Source organism: Melanostigma gelatinosum, assembly GCF_949748355.1.
Source record: "Melanostigma gelatinosum genome assembly, chromosome: 3".
NCBI lineage: Eukaryota > Metazoa > Chordata > Actinopteri > Perciformes > Zoarcidae > Melanostigma > Melanostigma gelatinosum.
The window spans coordinates 16370243-16390431 of NC_136636.1; the positions used below are offsets into that span (position 1 = coordinate 16370243).

Consider the following 20189-nt stretch of genomic DNA (forward strand, 5'->3'; position numbering starts at 1 on the left):
TGTGTGTGTGTGTGTTTGTGTCTTCTTGAGGCAGTTCATAGGCTACAACTACTGTGAGCATGTCTGTTATTTCTTTTTTAATTCTCCCATTTTTTTATATGATACAATTGACCACAGAGTCTGCCTGTTATTCCTGGAACTGAGGCAGGTGCTGGATCCCAAGTTTCACAGAAATCAGAATTGGCTTTCATGGATGCTTATGCATATGGCATTTGACTCCGGTTTTCACATTGCTCTCAACGTACATGCATAGAATAAACAAGAAAAATATAAAAACAAGGACAGTAAAGACAACAGATTAGAACAGACAAACATAAACATTTAACTGCTATGTACAATATAAATATATATCGAAGAATATATATGAACACAAAGAACAACAACGATGACGATGGACAATGGCTTTTAGTGCAGAATGGTGGTGACAGTGCAAATGGAGGTGCAGTCGGTCTGATTAATTGTTCATGAGAGTGACGGCCAGTGGAAAGAAGCTGTTCCTGTGTCTGGTGGTTTTGGGTACAGAGCTGTACACAAGGGAGGAGTTGGAACAGCTTGTGTCCAGGGTGTGAAGGGTCTGCAGTGATGTTTCCTGCCTGTTTCCTGACTCTGGAGGTGTACATGCCCAGGATAGAGGGCAGGCTGGCAGTGTTGTCATTTTAAATAATGACACAGCCTCCTTGACCTTTACCTCTCCATAATGATACAACTGTAGCCAGGAAGCCTCTGTCTCCCTGCCAGTCATTGTACTTCTGTACGTTTACTTTGGTATGATTTTGAATGCAGGACCTTTGCTTGTAAATAACTTTGAATTGGTACTTTCTTGGTACTCTCCTACCACTGTCTGAATTACAAAACAGTTACAATAAAGTGTTAACATGTGAGGTGAAGATGCGCAGTCATGAATGGTTTACTCATCTTCAAATGAAAACACCATGTTTGTATTTCTAAACACCAACTTAAGAGAACAATGGAGAAAGGACTTATGCATTGCTCATATTTAAAAAAAGATAAAGGTTTATTCAAAGACTATATGAGGAATGTTAAACTGAGAGGTCTTGTCTGCAAAGATCCACTAGGTGGCAGTATGTCGATTTTAATAAATCACACATGTATGCACATGCACAGAGACTTATCAGCAAAGACATTGTTTACAGAAGTGGCGTTTCATTTTCTGCATTAACGTTGGCCTTCACAGCATTGTACAATTAAAATGAAGCGGTGGTCTTAAACGTAAAGTATTAAATGCAATCAATGCCAGTGGTTTGGAACACTTAATAGTATCTGTTTAAATGGTTGAATGAAAAGCGTTTTAAAATGTTCTGTTTCGTGTAAATGAAAAATTGTCTTTTCATCCAACTCCAGTAGAGTCACCAGAGAAACCCGACAAAGTTACAGTAGGACGCGCTGTAATTACACAGGGCGGTATCGAGTTCCAGGCGACTTGCTATTGGCTGGTTTTGTGATGCCCTGCGCTGATTTGCTGCAGCGAGAAGCTCAGCATCGTTAAAGTCCGCTGCCGGACCTTCAACCAGCTCAGATGAGGAATTATCAGAGCGACAAAACCATCTCTGATTGACTGTAAGTGTGTGCAGTTGTGGATTGTGCTGGCATCAACTCCGAATCAAATGCAAAGGTGAGTGTTGTTTGCCTTTTAATAAATTACTAAACGTGTAAGTGTAATAATTGTGAAAAACGCCCACCATTTATCGAATGCATTGTTTTCGGTTGCAGAAACAATTAACAGGATTCTGAACTTCACTGCAGGCATTTCCTCACAAGCGATGGTAAGTTTTATCCACGTACTTTAATATATATCGACATGTTTTGTAGATGCGTGCAGTGATTTGATTGTGAGATTGCAAAGGTTTTTTTGCGCAAGCAGCGTACATTTTGTACTGACTCTTAAAGTTTTTCCTCGAATGACTGTTCTTTTTATGAAAGCAAGAATGTTTCAATCCTCACAGTCACAGTCAATTCAAACCAAACTGTCCTTACCAAATGCACACAACTGGGTGAATCACTTCGCCTCGTTGTGTGAAGGCAGCCAAGGAGAACAGGGCATTTTAAGAGGTGCAGACCGACCACAGAGTCCCACTGAGGATGTCTCTGTATGTCAGATACATACCCCCCCCCCCCCCCAGGGGCCAAATGGTTCAGCACCCACAGCTGTGACAACATCATGGCATTGTGGCGTCCCTACATCTCCAAGCCAAACACTGACAGGACAAGGTGGTTCAACAAACTAAATATTATAAGAACTTGTATGACAACAAAAAGGTCGAGCTACTCATTTTTTGAGGATTTTTAGGAGTGTCTGCTTCCTGCCACAGGAATGGTTTGGATGGAACAATATAAAGAAATGTTGCGTCAAGTGGACTGCATTGATTTCAGTTTATCTGAAGGCTGGAAAATGATTGAAACATTATAATTCCGTAATTCCAACATGTTGCCGTCATTTCCTGCTTTATAATACAGTCCAGTCAACATGCTTCAGGAGGCAGGGAGCGTTTGTCCCAGGGTAAAATGTGCATCCTGTTCTCCGAGCCACGGCTTTTTTCATTTTCTGGGATCATACTGCATGGGATGGTCTCCATAAAGCTGCTCTGAGGTTTTACAGGAATGCTTCACTTGTTATATGGTCATAGAGCAGAGTGATCTCAGCTGGTAAAAATCTTATTGGCCCAGTTATGGAAATAAAAGCGGCAAATGTGTTTTAGCTAGACCAGCCAGGGCATGATGGGATATTTTGGAAGCCAGCCTAACTGCTCTGTCGCCTCTTGCAAAAGTCGAACAAAGCTTTTTGTTTAGACGAGTTAACTTAATATAAATTCTGTCTGCCTCACTGATTCTTTGGGTCTTTCTTTTAGCTTTGTTTAGGAGATTCTGCTGACTGCCTCCGGGACCAAATGCAGTGCATGATGAGATCCTTGCAGGACCTGAAGCAGATAAACAGGCCTAGGCCACTGAGTGAACCATGTCCTCGGTCCTTCGCTGTCACACGGCTCTGCAAACGGAGGGCACAGCAAGAGCGACTCAATCGTCTACGTGTGTCTGACGCTAGTACGTATGACTCTGCCTGCTGCCTGGCCAGCACCCTGGAAGAAGAGGAAGCGCATCAGCACCATGAGCGTTTGGCACAAGGCTCCCCAAGCAGTGAAAAGAGTCTGGACTTTGACTCGGGTTACTCTGAGGCCTCTTGGCAAGATGAAGGTGTGGTGCTAAGGAGGACCAGGAATGTGCGAGTCTCCTCCTCCGCCTGCCTCCGCACAAACAGAGGACCTTCTTGCCGAATCCGGCCCAAATCCACCTCTGACGCTTGCCTGGAGCGCTGGACCTCATTTGAGGCCAGTAACCCTGAGGACTGGACAACATCGCTGCTGAGCCGCAGCAGAAACAGACAGCCTCTGGTTCTTGGGGACAACAGCTTTGCTGACCTAATAAAGAACTGGATGGACCTACCAGAGTGTCCTGAGCCAGCAGAACCAAAGCCCAATGCGGGCCGCCGCCTTGCCAAAGACATTTTGATCAACATGCGGCGGAGATTGGCAGGAATGTCTAAAAGTGTGGAGGTGAGGCAGAGGCCCGCAGACTCCACAAGGCTCAGCAGGGCTGCAGAGGCTCCCAAACGGATGTCCTGTCCAGTGGGACTCCAGGCTCTCAAACCCTTCTTTCACCAGTCCCACACAGGCCTACATCAACCGGACACTGACCTCTACCAGTTCACTGCTCTAATGAAGACAGGCAGCCGACAACCCATCATATGCAATGACATTATTGGATACATTTAAGTGATGCTGTAGCTCCGGACTGATCATAAACACAAATTAGAATAAAATTGTTCTATTTTCATAATTGGATTGTGTCCACAATGTTGATACATCTGGAATAAAAGTTTTTTTTGGGGGATTTAATGAAAGTTTTCTGTTCCTGCCTGAAATATTATTATTGTGTCATTGAGTTTGACAGATTGTAAGCGTCTTCTCAATCGGTCATGTGCCGTTGTGATATTATAGGGGCGAAAGGTGTCAATATTTTTTGACAGCTTTTAAGCTCACAGTTAGTAGTTGGGGGCAGAATCTTTTTTTCTGAAAGAAAATCGATAGAATAGATATCCGCACACTTATTCTATGCAGAGTACACTTTATTTTAGCTTTCGGTCTAAAGGACCTTAATCAGAGCAGGTCCTTAAGCCTGAAAGCTAAAATACATTGTATTCTGCATAGAATAAGTGTGCGGATATCTATTCCATCAGTTTTAACTGTTTGATACTTACAGCACCTTATTTAAGATTATGCCAGGTGGAGTGGTGGTTGTCCTGAATTTCTTTAAAAAAAATTTAAAAAACTATCAACATGTGATTAAAAACCCACACAGTTACGTTTCTTAAGCTTTGTAAACGAAGTATATTCAACAGGACCCTTTTCTGGTTACAATGGGAGGTTGGGTGCAGTGTGCTCATTGGTAAAGTATGTTTGTGAAGGAACTGAAGTCTGTCAGTGAAGTACACAGATATAATGGTTCCTCAAAGACACATTTATTGAATTATATGAAACAGCATCCTTCAAACAGACCCAAGTACAGTGCGGTAAGACCCTTAAGACCCTTAAAAGTAGTTCCAGCGATAATGTCAGAGTAAAATACAGCCAACTGGAAAAGCAGATGAGACCAGCTTCTCCACACTGACCAGCTCTGGGATTCTTCTGGAAGAGGGGGGGGGGGGGGTGCTCGTGTGTTTGGAGTGAGATTTAAACAAGACAGCTGTGTCCAGATGGCTAGAGCACCCCCGAACCATCAAAGCACTGTACCTACTGTGCCAATGGCCTGTTCAGACTGCACTCCTTTAACGTCGTGCTCAGTCTGACCTGAATTAAACCTTGAAACCAAGCCAGTACTGCCCCGGCAGCTCCAGATCCTCTAATCCATATACCTTGGCTGGCATCTTCACAACCTCTTAGCCTGACCTCTCGAAAGACACATTTTACTTGTAAATGAGAACCAAAAGTTGGCAAATGGAAATTTCTGGCGATAACATGAAGGAAATTACAGTTTGTAAAGTTGATGCTTTTGCTGTTAAATCAAAAAAGAGAAGTGGGATCATAATCTTTGTGCATTGGGATTTTTCCCTTTCCGTGATGATAAATGAAAAACAAATGACGCAAGTATGCCAGTGAAATAATTCAAAAATATTTGTGGAAGAAATAGATAGATGCTGGAACAAATCATTCAGATATTAATCTTTGTAAACAACAGCTAAAGCAACATGAGCAGGATGTTTTTAACTGATGTGATGTCACAGGAGTGTTAAGTTTGCTTTGTCACATTGAAAGGGTTCCATGTGATGCATTTTCAATAGAAACTGTGGAAACGTTGCATCACAAGAGCATGTATCTGATAGGTGGGACTGTCACACAGTCCTCATCGTCAGTGAACGAGGGGGTCAACTCCAGCATCTTCTTGTGTCGAGGGATGTCTGTCTTGGTGACCATCCTCACCACGTCAGAAACACTGCAAAAATACACAGCATATTTCAGCTTTGACTTGAAGAGTATGAATGAAAAAAAATGACAAATTCTAAAATGTTATAATTAGAACTAGTTTTAACACACATTTGCATTAATGTAGCTTTTAAAAAGTGTCGAATCATCATCAACAAGGCCATGAATATTGGTGTCTTCTGGAAGGAGATTCGCTTTTTCTTATTATCAACAAATCCCATGAAAAGACCGAAAGCAATTAATTCACCCTACTATCAAGTATTTATGTATCCAAAGCTTTATGAAGCGTAATCCTCTGTCAGATAGACCACCATAGTTGTTGTCAGTCCCATATACACCATTCTGCTGCTGGAAATACTCAGGAGCCACACAAAAGGTGTATTAATCAGTGGCTGAAAATAGTCTCCAACAAAACTACTTTTTACTGTTCACTGCGGTTCACGTAAGGTTTGAGACAAACTACAGTGCCCAGCTGTTTTAAGAAACTATTTAATTTGTTCTTAAAAATGAAACTAAATATTGGTGACCTAAGGATTTACATCATCAGTTGGAAGGATCGGGCTTGGGGACACAGACATGGTTAGGGAAGTCAGGAAAGTATTGAGAACACACTGCTGGCTTTGGTCTTTTCATGGGAATTTTTGACAACAACAAAAACATGAAATAATAGCAACTATACAATAAAATGATTTTGAATGGCATCTGACTTTTTAAGTTCTAAGTTCCCCGTCACGGGCCCAACACAGGAAGCTAGGAGCAGGGAGCGACTGCACAGGAAGTGACTGCTGGAGAGGGCATTTGTCACGTGTGGCCTGCTGTCCACATGCCAAGCACTCTGCCCCTTTCAGACCGCCGCTCAATCTCACCTCAACAACAACACCAGCTCCCCAGAGGCTGGAGCGTCATAAACAGACATGGACATACACATTTCAAGATGAACATGAAGACATCACAGCAAGAATTAAGCAAAGAACAATAACAGTCAACAATCTCGATGTACACATCATTGCCTTTAAAACTTCTGTTAAACCTGATTCACTACGGTTTTCCTCCTCCTCCTGGAATCGAAACATCCCTAAAGGGTGCGTATTCTGCTGTGATACAGTTCTTGATGTGGAGAGTTCACAGCACAAGGCGCCTGATTTCATTTCAAACACCCCGGGGCTTACAATGTGCCGCAACCCTGAACAGGCCCATACAGCGTGGCTTCTGACATGCAGCATAAAAAGGTTTGTACTAATTTTACTCTTAAACTCTTGTCCTCAACAAGCAGACGGAAACCCGATGAGGATCGGTCTCACTCGTCAGTGTTCAGTGGTGCATGTGAGTGTGTCAACAGGCTGTCTGCTCACAGGCTCAGAGGAAACACCTCATCCTGCCATTAGCCTCTAAACAAACAAAGGGAGGCTGCTGGTTGTGATTGTTTATGTGGCAGGGTTGTGTGCAATGTGGAGCAACGCATATGGAAATCGCACTGAATCTTTGTTTTAGCTAGACATACCTCTGCATGAGCCTCTCTTCTTGCCCCTTGTATATGAAAGCTGTTCCATAGTAGAGTTCACAGATGCTCAGGTTATAGTTATCCTGCACAAAGAAAGGATTCAATTAAATGCACAGTGCAATATAACAAACAGTGTGTTAAAGTGTAAAAGAGGTCATTTCTACACAGACAGCAGTCCGCAGTGCTTAAAGGTCTGATGACGACCTGTGGCCTCAAACTATTTCAGCAGTTCAGGAAGCTCTTCAGTGTCTCCACAAACAAACCACGAGGAAAGCAACAAGTCAAAGGTTAAACGAAACCTGGAGCAAATATGATCACTTGCCAATTTATTTTCCCTTTGCCTCCTTAGAACAAACTGCAGCAGAATCAAAAAATCAAACGTCTGTTCAGGGCAAGACGGCGCATGTATAAAAAAAACAAGCTAGGAGTCATATGCTCAGGCATTTCTACTGCAAGTGGCCTATGTCATATAATAAAGACATACTGCATATGTAAGAGCATTAGGAGAGTACTTACTCGCACTTTACTGGATATGCAGACTAGTATCCTGGTCGCATTTGGGATATGAGGAGGATATGAGATCTTCTATAAATATACATTGTATTCAGGGTTACTATGGTGCGCAATCACCAGATCTAGTTTCTAATCAATTACTTGCTCCGTGTTTTTATGCGACAGCTTGTCGTTTGTCAATGTTGTGAAAATTCGTATCACTTGTCCAACACTTTGACTTTGACGAAAGATTGAATTGGAACTGACATGTTTATCTTCTCACCTATGACTTGTACTTTGGTGTGAATTTTGTGCAAGTCAGCATCTTAGTTATTACAGACACACTATTTTAAATGATCTCAGTACACCCATGTAAGCACAATCCGTATGAATCATAAAATCTAGGTTGAATGAAGATAAGTAGAGGCCTCAAAGGAAAAGTTTTACATTTTGGGAAATGTATCCACTTTCTTGCAGAGAGTTAGTTCACAGGACTGGTGGTACAACTCTCATGTCCGTCTGCTAAATATGAAACGACCACGAGCAGCAGGCTAACTTAGCACAATGACTTGAAACAGGGGGAATCAGATGCCTGGCTTTGTCCAAAGGTAACAAAATCCAATTACTAGCACCTCTTAAACTCACGATGACATCTCAAAAACTAACGTGTCAAAACGAATCTGGTGTCAGATGAGCATGTATGAGTAGTACACACATGAACTGAGGGAAAGGTTCCAAATGTTGTTCAGGCATTGGAAGAAATGTGATGGTTGAAAAACTTTTTCCAGGATGGAAGAATAGAGTCCTGAAGTTGTGAATAGAAGGTGTAAAGTGGCCAATCATTTCAAACAACGGCCATTGTGTGCATTGGAGGAAGGTGAACAGGTTTAGGGGTAACAAATTAATTTAAAACATGCACAAAATATGCACGAAGTAGCAGCGGGTGTGAGGAGAGTGTATGTGTCCTTGCTGAAAGGAATAAGGTGGCCATACCTTGATATACTGGATCAGATCTCCCAGGGTCATTTCCTGCTGACCGCGTCTGCCCTCAACAAGGAAGTCATCCCACAGGGTGTATTTCTTTCCTGCGACCTGCCGATAGACACGTTACATACACCAACACACACACGCACACACACGCACACAAAGTTGACAGATGAAGTACTACTTTCTGTGAGGGGTGTGCATAAAATGTTTGGGTCAACAGCAAGAGTCCTGCGCACTCAGAGGCAGAGGGACTGCATATTTCATCACCGTTATAAAGCAGCTGAGAACAATCAGCAGCTCTCAGAGAGGTGCAGCGTAGACCCCAACAAGCCACGAAGAGGTCAAGAAGGGGCTTCCTCATGTATGAGGAACTTACCCTCTTGCTTTTCTCGAGTTTCCATGTACACGACTTCTCACAGTTTTACAATCATCCTGCTCGAGTGAAAAAGACATGCAGCCACGTCAGTGCAGTTTGGGGCGGATGATATTTGTGCAACTGCAGAAAAAATGTAAGAATGCTGCTTAAAAAAACCGTCTGTGAGCACTGTTAGCTCTGGGCTGAGAAATAACAGACACCTTGCCAGATTGCACTTCTAGTAGCTGAAGTTTGAGCTTTGAGGGGCCAATTGTCATTTTGAGTTTTCTGTAGTTCTTTGTGTTAAAGAGACACACTTGAAATCTGGCTGTTTAAACGAGGAATGATAATCTGTCTATAATAGCAGCTTTTATCTCCTGTCTATTTCTGATAGATATACGATGTGCTGACACAATTTGTCCAATTTTCATGGAGTTATTAATAAGCAGAACGTTTATCTATGACCGTTGTAAATAATAGGGCTGTGCATCGAACATTAATGTTATTTTTGAACTGACCAAAATGTGTCACAAAAGGCATCCAAACCAAGTTCTAAAAGCTGGCATCAAACATCTGGTCAGATTTGTGATCTGGCGTACTTATTTCTTTAATCTGATCGTTTAAATGAAAACTTAAATAGTTCTAGAAATATTGGGTTTCGCAGAAAAACATAATTTTCTCAAAGTGAGATATCAAAAAAGATATTTTACAGACAAAGATTTATCAAAAGAATTGCGAAACAGTAAGCGATAATGTAAGTAACTGTATTGCATGTATGTATGAAAAATGAGTGCACAGTTGCTAAGTGTTGTTTTAAAGTAAAGGATAACTCAGATTAAGCCAATAGCTGACATGAATTTGACACATTAAGACCATATGATGTTAGAAGCGTGATGAGAGTGTCTTGGGAGTCTAAATGAAGCTTAAACATTTATTCATTTAGAAAACTTCACAAACAAGGCATCTCTTTCTTCTGCCTCAGGCTCCACTGTCACCCTGCAGCACTGCCGTCACAGCCCTCACATCTCAGTCGCTCTTTTATTTTAAGGTAGACCAACATTAACGCTGCTGTTTCTTTGGTCACTGGACAGATATTGGTTTTCACTTGCCACTCTGTGTTTACCTTACTCATCTTAATCCACACATGTAGGACCTAAGGTAAAAAAGTCACCTGACCCGAAATGAGTCAGGATCCCTCCCATGCAGAAATAAGTCAAAATGTGTCATGTAGTCAGACGACCCTGATGACACAGGCGCTGTCTGGTGAGAGAAGTTGTGAAGATCAAAACTTGGCTCAAGATGTGAATACCAAAACTCCGGATAAACCTGGCTCCAATTATCTCTGCTCCAGCAGCCAAGGGGAACTTTTCGACTAGCCCTCACAGCTCCCACCACTTATGGGGTTTGGGGTTATGGAGACACACTCGAGGCAAACTTCTCCTCAAGTCTGACAGGGTGTCGAGGTCCTTTGTCCAATTTTCAGACAAAGCACATTTTGTTTGCAAGATGCACTTCTTACCCCATGGTCATGTTGGTTTCTGCTTTAGTTTATGCAGAGTGAATTATAAGGCCAACCTCAAACTTTCTATGGCAAAACAGAACTCAAGCCTTAAATGAAATGCACTTGTAGAACAAAAGACCATTGTTTAAAATGATCTTGCAAATGCAAAGTCATTGTCAGACTTTAAAAAGGAACTCTTTTGTTTCGTGAATTTTTTACGAGTGCTTTTTTGTGTCGATTTTTTCACAATGCTAAGCAGGCATGCAGGCGATTTGTACTCTCTCCCCTCCCTTCCTCTTTCTCATATCTGTCGCACAACTCTGGAAGGGACCTGAAGCCAATCAACTACCCCATCAGTCCGTGTGTGCAGTGACGTCAACGATTCAACACTATAGTAGAGGAGACAAACGCTGGAACCATTCTGGCTGCTGAAACAATTACAAATGGTTTCCCACAAGCACAACTCCATTTTCTTTTTGTCATGGAACCTCAGCCATAAAAAACTAAAATGGCCCAAAGAAACAGTTATCTCTGGGGAAAGAGAAGGAATGTGAAGGAGAGAGTTATTGTTTCCCTCTTAAAACAACACTGAACCAACTTACCAGTGTGGAAAATAACACAAAATCAGCTTTATTGGAAGTTCAAATGCAATTATCTTTTCCTGTATAATATGCAGACACATCTTTATCCGCTGTTACATCTTGAAAAAAACAACCGTGCTCAAAGTGGACACTGCAGTCATAAAAAGACCAATCGAACGCAAAAGCTCAGTAGCAATATTACATAATATCACATAAGTCCATGCAATTAAAGCCGGGCAAGATTGCGTTGAGGTTGCAGGGGCGCATTACTTTCTGATCCGTTATGCTGACGACCGGACAATTGACAAATCCCTGCAAGTGCGTCTTGGTTGCTAATCACACCTGATAGAAAGTGGAGTGGAGTGTCCATGGGGAAAATGGCAGGCTGGAATTTTGGGATTGTCCTCAAGGTAAACGCCTCGAAAGAAGTCTCTCGTGGTTATGCCAATAAGAAATGGTTGGCGCTCAACCACAGCAATAGAAGGACACAAATAGTCTCCTACTTGACACGTTTTTCAACCTCAGGAAAACCTCATATACAGTATTTATTCAATATTTTGCTACAAGTATGTTGGGTTCATGTACTGTCCAGAGGTCTGTCAATCGGGATTCTAGGTGGTTGAACTACACTAAGGACGACTTCAGAGAATGAGAACGAGACAAACGGCCGCTTCACGGGCCCGAGTGGATTAAAGCCACGGTGGTGTTCATTTAAGTTTATACTCGGTCTGCTCTGTTGTTGGAGGGTGGCCAAATCTCTCATATGCTGTCCACATATTGTACTCTGTATTATAAATAGGGCTTTGGACTTCCCCCTAAATCATGATACAATTGGTCTTTCCAATAAAGGAACAGAATGACATTTCAAACCTTAACCGCTTCTCACTTCACTATCTTGCCCGTCATAGTTTCCCTGATGCTATGGACAGTAAATTCTCCTGAGCATGGTGGTCGTATCAACTGTAGTCACAATTTGGAAACAGCATTATTTTCATTTGCTGTAACAGCAACACAAATCATCTGGATGTTTAATACTGTAACAATTGACTTCACTCTTCTTCACGGGATTTATATTTGTATTTTTTAAAACGAATATTCCATCAGTGTTTGTGGCTTCTGAATTATTAAACATTATGCTCATGATAGATTTTCCTATAAGTTACCCGAATATCTGACATGGACAGCCCAAACGTCAAGCTACTTCCTCTTGTTGACAGGAAGCCTGTCAAGCTCCCCTGCTCTTCCTGACAAATGTGAATGGAGACAGAAACAGCTTCCAGGACAAAAATAATCTCACCATTAAATAAGCCGCATATCAAATACACACACAGTCCTTCACTTTTCCATTTGTCTGGTTCTAAAGCTGTGAAACTGCACATGAATAAAGAAGCAGATTACTTTAACACACAATACATTACATGTATGCTGTGTAAATACAGAGAGGAAAGAAAATGCTTCCGTTCTTTATAAGGTGAAATGCTATTAATAACCGAATGGTCTCATTTTTATAAGGTGGTAAAAAATAACTCACAGTCACAGCCTGGTCCCACAAAATAAAACAACATATCAAAGAGTATTAGGGAATTCAAATCAGCATCATTTTGTAGTTCATTTATTTATTAATTACTAATTAATGCTACAGCCTTCGTTAAACATATTGTCTCTTTTTTTGCCAAATTTTGAATTCACATTTCACATTCACATTTTAGAATCAGTTGAAGGTATTTTCAATATTAAGAGTGCACAAACTAAACATTAATAGATTTGTGTTCTGGACAAATTAAGAGACAGTTTACCAACACAATAAAGACCCGATACACACTTAAGCCACTTATGATAACAAGGCCGACTGAACCCAGAAAATAGACGCCTCTGAGATATATACGTGGGGGCATGGGAAGTTCAGCCAAGTCAACCTGATAAGGAGGTAAAATGAATCCAAGTCAGCTAGCGATCCCCTTCAGGGAACACAATTATGCTGGTCATTTTGCACAGGTCACTGCATGTGGAGTGTTATCATAATGTGAGTTCTTAATCTCGCCCTTTAAGACAATGGAGCATTTTTGGAGACAGGAAGCTGGGATCAGCAGCCAAACCTCGATAAGTCCTCCTCCCTGCAGTCTGCCACAAGAAACAGGCACGCTCCTGCCTCAGCTTCATTAACTGGACAGAATCCCAACAGTGGAAACATTTGTACAACCCGTTGTGGCTAGAGGCCTGTTCCTTCAAAGGCAACGCTTTTCATTTGGAGGGCTTCAAAGTGAGGCTTTAGGAGAGGAATCTGTGTGGTCTTTTTATCATATTTTCATCTTAAGCTCCTTTAGCTTCCCTTTTGTTGACAATCTGGTTAACTTCACCAGGACATCATATCCTAGATTAGTTCTTCACTCAGCATCAAGTAAAGCTGCATTTCCCTTCATATGAAGTGTTCACTGAACATATGGTAGTGATGCTGCTGACTACTGTACATTGCAGTACAAGCAGGAATGCATCTGGGTTATTTCAGATATACTGGGAAAATGGGAGAAGTCAGGGTTTTTTTTAACCTTTAAAAACCTTTTTTAAACATGAGCTGGCACTTTATCTTCTTTAAAATGTAAAATCATATGTGTTATCGCTAAGTGTTGTATGAGACAGAGTTTCAGTCATAACAGCTCAGATTCTTAAACAACATTTCATAAAGTAAACAGCATTCTTTAAAGCTAAATCTAGGAAGTATGTTTCAAACAACCACTGCATTGAATGGAAATATATGCGGGCCATAAATTTCCTCTTCACCCATCCAGTATCAATACACCTTCCTTTACGTCACCTACAGCACAGAGCCAATGGTGATGCGCAGTGATATTGCCGATAATATCACAACATCAATGGATGGAAGCTCCCAGGTCACCAAAGTGCTTCTGGATAATGACAGTATATCTGTGTGAATGTGATTGTGTGTGTGTTCAGTAAGGAGTGACACACTAGTGATACAGACCTATCATTGTGGATACGCATGAAGTGATGCACCATGTAGGTACTTTTGTATGAGATGTTGCAACTGACAAAGCAGTCAAAATCTTAAATCCCTTCAAATGAAAATCCAGGATGCAATGTTCCTTCTACTGAAACAGTAGAATTCAATTAAACTATGTTGATGCAATGTTTGCACGTATGAGACCAGAGAGTTGATGCGCCACTCAATGCTGTCACTGAAGCCTCTTTCACAAATTGTTTCCATGAGATTACTGCAGTCCCTTTCACACATGCCGTCTATCCCTGAAACGTTCAGGAAAATGACCTGCATGGGGTCATGTGTGAATGGGAGCAGGGATCGATAATCAGGGGAAATCTGTTCCCTCAATTTCCCACCTTTTACAATTTCAGCGGAAATGCCGGTATGGCTGTGTGTTGTGGATGAAAGCAGCATCATTGCATGGATGAGCAGTGAAAGGGTTACATCCATCTGATGAACACAACTTTCATGTGGCGCAAGCAAACCAAGACTCACCTAATGACGTATTTCAATCCACAACTTTTTACTCTTTAGCCCGCTCCTCATTTCTGCCTGAAGCTAGACACTCGAGGCTACTAACATAACGCCCATGAATCCCTGATAGTACTATTGGTGGTTAAGTTGCATTGTAGGTAATGCAGGCACCAGGTTTTGACAAGGAAGAAGAATGTGGGGAACATAAAAGAAAATAGCTTTGGCTCCGCTGCATTGGTTTTGATCTTTTTTCCAACTGTCCATCTCTGACATTGTTATAGGAGTGTATTGCTAAAACCGGTGGAGGAATCTTTCAGTGTAAACTACACCACCATCGTAATATCATCTGTGAATCCTGTTTTGTGGTGATAGTAATCAGAAGTGATGATGAAGAGCAGTTTGTTTATGTTTTGCTGTATTTAACAAAGGGGCAACAGTACTCTCATGTAAAGTGAGCCCTTGTCTGAACGGGAGTGTCATCTGCTACCTGGTCACTATTGATCACCTCCCTTTTTGGACTGCAATGAAGAAACAGATGGCTGAGACCTCCAACTGCTCCCACCAGCCCACTGCAATTATTTGTCTATAACACCCCAGAGAATTGACAGGATACCAGCCTTACACGCATCCCAAAGACATTGAAATACATTTAAACAATACGTCAAACTAAAAGCATACAATCCGTATTAAAGAAACTTTGTATTTACGATCGTAAACTGTATGTTTCGAAGGCTGACTATACTGGTGCAGCGTTAAGGAGGAGACACTTCTCAGGAGAGTGCTGAGTTTGACACACAGACTCAAAGCTGCCAGTTAGCTTTGAAAGGCTTCCATTGACGTGTAAAACGGCAAACAGAATCTCAATGTGATTGTCTTTCAAATGAGAAGATAAGAGCTCTCTGCCTGACTGAAAATGACCTGGGGCAGAACGACCGAGTCAATAAAATGCTCCTCTTGCAAATGGTCCATTAACATGCTGGAGCCTGCAGAGACACACAAATGTCTGATTGACAAAGTCAGAGTTATAAAGCAATGAATTATCATCAAAAGGCTTCGAAGTGATCTGATGATAGTCCCAACACACGACCACGGATTACACATTAGACTTTGTAATACATGCAAGTTTCTTATTAAGTACTTATTTTGTAAGAGGGTCGGGCGTATTTTACGATGGAATGATGCACTGATGAAACAGAGGTCTTGTTAATTGAAATATTGCATAAATGGACTTCAATTGACGGCTATTTGATTATTCCATGCAAAAGATTTTTTGTATACACGTACCCCGTGACTTTTGTGATTACTGCAGCACTTGCTGTTTATTGGCATGCAGTATGGATTTGGGACACGCGTCACTCACAAGGATCAATTTGCTGCTCTGAACATTGACTGTGATCAGTGTGTCCCCTGTTGCTACATCCCAGCTTGTACCATTGATTAAATGGTTTAGTAATCAGATGTCCCACTCTTTGGTTACATGGTGTAATGCAGTAGTCAATTATGTAACTCTTCCATTGCCACCATTATTGATATCTGTGGGTCAATCTGATGTGCAATTCTTGTTATCTGATGCTGGACACAAACAAATAAGACACATGAGACTAACATACCGTCACATAACAAACACTTAATGCAGCCAATTAAAGCTGCATCTGCCCAGATACAGGAGAGCAAACATTGCGTACTTTAAGGCATGAATTCCAGCTTTATCCTAATTTTAACTGTGCTGATTCAGACTTTTTAAAAAGAGGGATGAATTCTAATGACTGTGATTTCCTGCCACCAGCAGCTTGACTTTTATGATTTTGAGATGAGATGGGTTGCCACAAAATCTTATACATTCATTCATTTCCCCCTCAGCATTAATTGTGATCACTTATCAGTAGCATAAGCCCAATGCAGGGCCTCTCTTGACTGTAAACATGGAACATCATTTTGATTTCAACTGCCAGGCATAAAGATGCCTGAGCCTTCACTGCTTGAGTTACTCAGCTTTGCCAAACAGACTGTTGCCAAATGGTGCAACAGTCTGTGTCGTTCATTACAAAGGAAATTGAGGCAAAACCATTAATTTGCTCATTAAGCAACATGAGCAAAAAAAAATCCATGACAAACACTTATTAGGAGCTATTAATGACCCTAAAGCCCCAGTCTGTGGATGTACACAAACTGTTCCATTTCCTTTATGAGCACATTCATGTGGCTTGTAAGACCAGTAAAAAAACAGTTTATTTATATTTCCATCACAGAACCTGGCCATGTGTATGCTGTTAGTCAGTGCTCCATGTGCACTGCATAAAGCAGAACATACAGTCTGCAGGCAGACAGCAAGCAGACAGACTCTCCTGCAGGGCCTCACAAAGCAGATGACACAATTAGCCCTATGTGACATTATCCTTACATACAGTGATCCAAGCTGGGGGGGTTTGTGTATATGCATGAGGTAACGGTTCCTGTGTGTGTTGGTCGAGAAAGGAAGGGGGGGGGGGGAAGAAAGACATGACAGAATGCCTTTAGAATTCAGAGTTTTATGTGTAAATTTGGAAACTCATGACATCAGGAACAGCTCAGAAACTTTAATTTAATGTCACTAATGAGAAGCCTGCAGCCCATCTCCCGCTTGGTACTTTAATGAGAGAATAACAAAGCAGGAGGACAGAGACCACTAATAACGTCCACATGCTTCCACTAAGCCCAACGGGCCTGCAGAAAAAACTTGTGACAAACATGGCAAATACTGGGACTAACAATGGATGAGAGAAATAAATGGAAAGATGGAAAGCCATATCATCGACCCTTAGTTCGACCCAACCTTAGCACATAGCTGAGGTATCACAACCAACACAATGTCAATATGTAAAGCTCTTTTCTTACGCTATTTAAACAGACATGATTCAAAATTTATGTTTAGAAAATGCCTCACAAAGTCAACTTTATTATCATTTCCTGCATGAAAAACAGACAAACCCACAGCAGAAGTATGAAAACCTTGGAAAATACTTGATTGAAATTAGCTTCAGAAATTTGTGAAGGTTGTAAAAATAATTTCTGAGGTTCTTGTTAGGTGAAAACATGCATTAAGTGTGGTGTATGTGATTGTTTGCTCAGCTTTAGTCACTGTTGGTATGCCCGTCAAGCTTTCCGTTCTCACATGGAACATTCAGTTTAAAGTGATAACCCGTTTCTAATTTCTGCTGATGTTGCTGGCTGAAATGACAACCGTTGACAGCAATTTTTATCAGCTGTAGCGAGCTAGTTGATTAAGCTGACTTTAGCGTGACGAGTTGGTTGAAAACAGTCTCTTAATGTTTCAAACTGACCCATTTCAAGAAGGGAACCGTGTAAAAGGATCTTAAACATGAAGTCGATGGCTACATAACCGTTTCCTCAACTTTTTTTTATGGGAACTAACTTTAAAAAAAATTAAACCAGCCATTTGAAGAGATATACTGTATGTTTGATAAATCAGAACTTTGTTTTATGCTTGTGTTATTGAAAAAAAAAAACATTCAGGCTCTCATATTCCTTTAATTTCCTCTCATCAGCAAAACAAACAGCATGTTCGCTGGCCTTTCATATCGATTCAATGTTATAAGTAGGCTACAATTATCAGATCAATACAAACATTGACACTTTCTCATGTACTGCAGATATAAATGTTGAATAAAAGACCATGGAAGAAATTCTGCAAATGTATTAGGCGATGATAAAATGTCCCACAATGCACCTGTGGGTCTTTGGGCTTCGTGATGTGCTTAAAGACTGAAGCTAGAGCTGCAGTTATGATTGCTAGATTGGACAATCACTGTTTGTGCAAAGGGGGCTGCAAATTAGTATTAAATGCTCTTCCATAAATTGTGAATACTTTATTCCATTTAGCATGGGCTCCTCCAGGAAGGGGAGAGGTCAGGAGCAACAGAGTAGGAATAGATTAACTGCCTTGCTCAAGGACACTTCAGAGAACTGAATATGGCCTCAGTAGAGACACAGAGGTTTGAATTCTAATTCAGCTAGTTGAAGGGCAACCTGTCGAACCAAAAAGCCATCCTGTTTTTGTGTTTCTCATTTAAGACTCTGGCCTGTGACATGAGGAGATGGTTGAGGATGATTTGAAAGAGCTGCTAACTATATGCCTCTGTTTTTTTTTAATTTGGCTAAATAGGGAGCATGCATGCTGAGTTCATGAGCCGTACGACATATGCTACTAAATAAATGATCTCGATAGCTATCTTTAGGTGGACTTTTATCTCGATGTTCTCGAGATAACGTCAGTCTTTGTCCGATGCTACATCAACAAACAACCAGTGTACAGACATGATATTGTTTTTGATGACACAAATGAGAAAGTAATGATCTGTGGGGAACTAAAAAGCAGCAGTGATGGAACAATGCAGCGTGACTTAAAAACAAAAGGCCAACCACACAATAACACTGAAGAACAACAGAAGGCACAAGCTGTCTATGTTGATCACAGATTACTCATTATCCCGTGAGCACTATTCATGTCTAGGTCTCGAGTTACAAACTGCACAATGCAGGTCCATGCGGGAGCTCCCAGAGGAGCACTGAGGGCCTTGGATCATGTTCACCCTGTTTCTTTACTGGCACAGTCCGAGGAGGCCAACACAGATTTAACCACATGTGAGGAAGCCTAAATCTCCCCTTTGGTGTTCTCTTTCTGTCTTTAAGCCAATCCCTGTCATGTGTGTGACAGATGTGAGACCTTCAATTATATAAGTGCTCAAATCAAGTAGCTGCAGGTTTTGCCTTCTACATGTAAAACAACATACAACCACCCTGGACACTCAGCAAAAGTGCAAATATCCTTGTTTCTTCCTGACTTTTTCGCTGAGCAAGCTGTGATTGAAAAGGTATTCGACACAGAGAATGGAGCAGAATAATCCCTGCCTCCTCCTGGTGCTCTACAGACCATGCAGCAAGATCACATCAATGCTCACAGGGAAATCTGTTTTCAATACACTGCTTCCTGTGAAGGCAGGAAATAGCCGTCATTTCTGCAGGCAATTAACAAAGAACCAGTGTGAGCATCGACCTCTGAGCGGCTTCCTTGAGATCAGGAGCCTTGCCTCCAACACTGCTAATTCAATTAGAGACCGAAAGGGCCAGCCGGGGAAGAGGGCACCATGGGAGTGTGAAAGGGAAGTTATGAACGAAGTTATGGCTGGGTGCGGAGGATTTGTGACATGGAAGAGGGAGTATTTCCATGGCACACAACCAGCAGGCAGCATAGCAGACAAGTAAAGACAGCATACATTGGTACATAGAGTTGGACAAGCTGCTGGAGGGGTTGAGGATGGAGCTATTTAATACCCAGCTGAAACACGTCCTCCTCTGTCCTGGCCTTGGGTGATGTTTCTCTTCACATGTTTTACCGAGGCTGCAGCTCAGTTACAGCTGCAGGACTCATTAATCTTTGTTGTACTTGAAGTAGCTTTTAGTGTCTTGTGAGGTTTTGTTTCCTGCAATAACAAGCACTGTCTGACCTTCGTATGACCCTGCAGCTATAGCATCAACTACGCACTGTAATGTACAACAGAGAGTGCATTACAAGCAGCATTCATTTCTCATTATCCCATTTGCGGCTGCACAATACAAGAAACACTGAACTTATGATAACATATTTCTGCTGTCATGCTGTATTTTGCAGTTCATTAATGAGTTGGAAAGTTTCATGTGGAAGAGTTTCGGTAAATCTTCTCAACACAATAACAAATAAGGTGTCAACAGTAGAGTAGGATATATTACGTTAAAGACTTACAAGCCTAAAAACGATGGCAGCACCAG

General features: G+C 41.5%; 2 protein-coding genes across 3 annotated transcripts in view; one reads left to right on the forward strand and one right to left on the reverse strand.

The window, feature by feature from the left end:
* The first annotated feature begins 1541 nt into the window (after positions 1-1541).
* On the forward strand, positions 1542-3906 carry inka1b (inka box actin regulator 1b). 2 transcript variants are annotated; one of them, XM_079266200.1, is made up of 3 exons: positions 1542-1633; positions 1732-1784; positions 2868-3906. In XM_079266200.1, exons 2-3 carry the CDS (start codon positions 1782-1784, stop codon positions 3786-3788), a joined length of 924 nt encoding a protein of 307 aa, XP_079122326.1. In that variant the 5' UTR covers positions 1542-1633; positions 1732-1781; the 3' UTR covers positions 3789-3906. The 2 variants fall into 2 exon arrangements, with proteins under 2 accessions (XP_079122326.1, XP_079122327.1); XM_079266201.1 differs by having other exon boundaries at positions 1552-1633; positions 1765-1784.
* Positions 3907-4571: 665 nt separating this feature from the next.
* uba7 (ubiquitin-like modifier activating enzyme 7) overlaps positions 4572-20189 on the reverse strand; it is a 33196-nt gene continuing 17578 nt past the window's right edge. The window contains exons 22-24 of the mRNA XM_079265457.1: positions 8482-8580; positions 6997-7079; positions 4572-5505 (exon numbers count right to left, since the gene is read on the reverse strand). Of these exons, the coding sequence (XP_079121583.1) occupies positions 5373-5505; positions 6997-7079; positions 8482-8580 (315 nt within the window). The 3' untranslated portion in view covers positions 4572-5372. The remainder of the gene's footprint in view (positions 5506-6996; positions 7080-8481; positions 8581-20189) is intronic.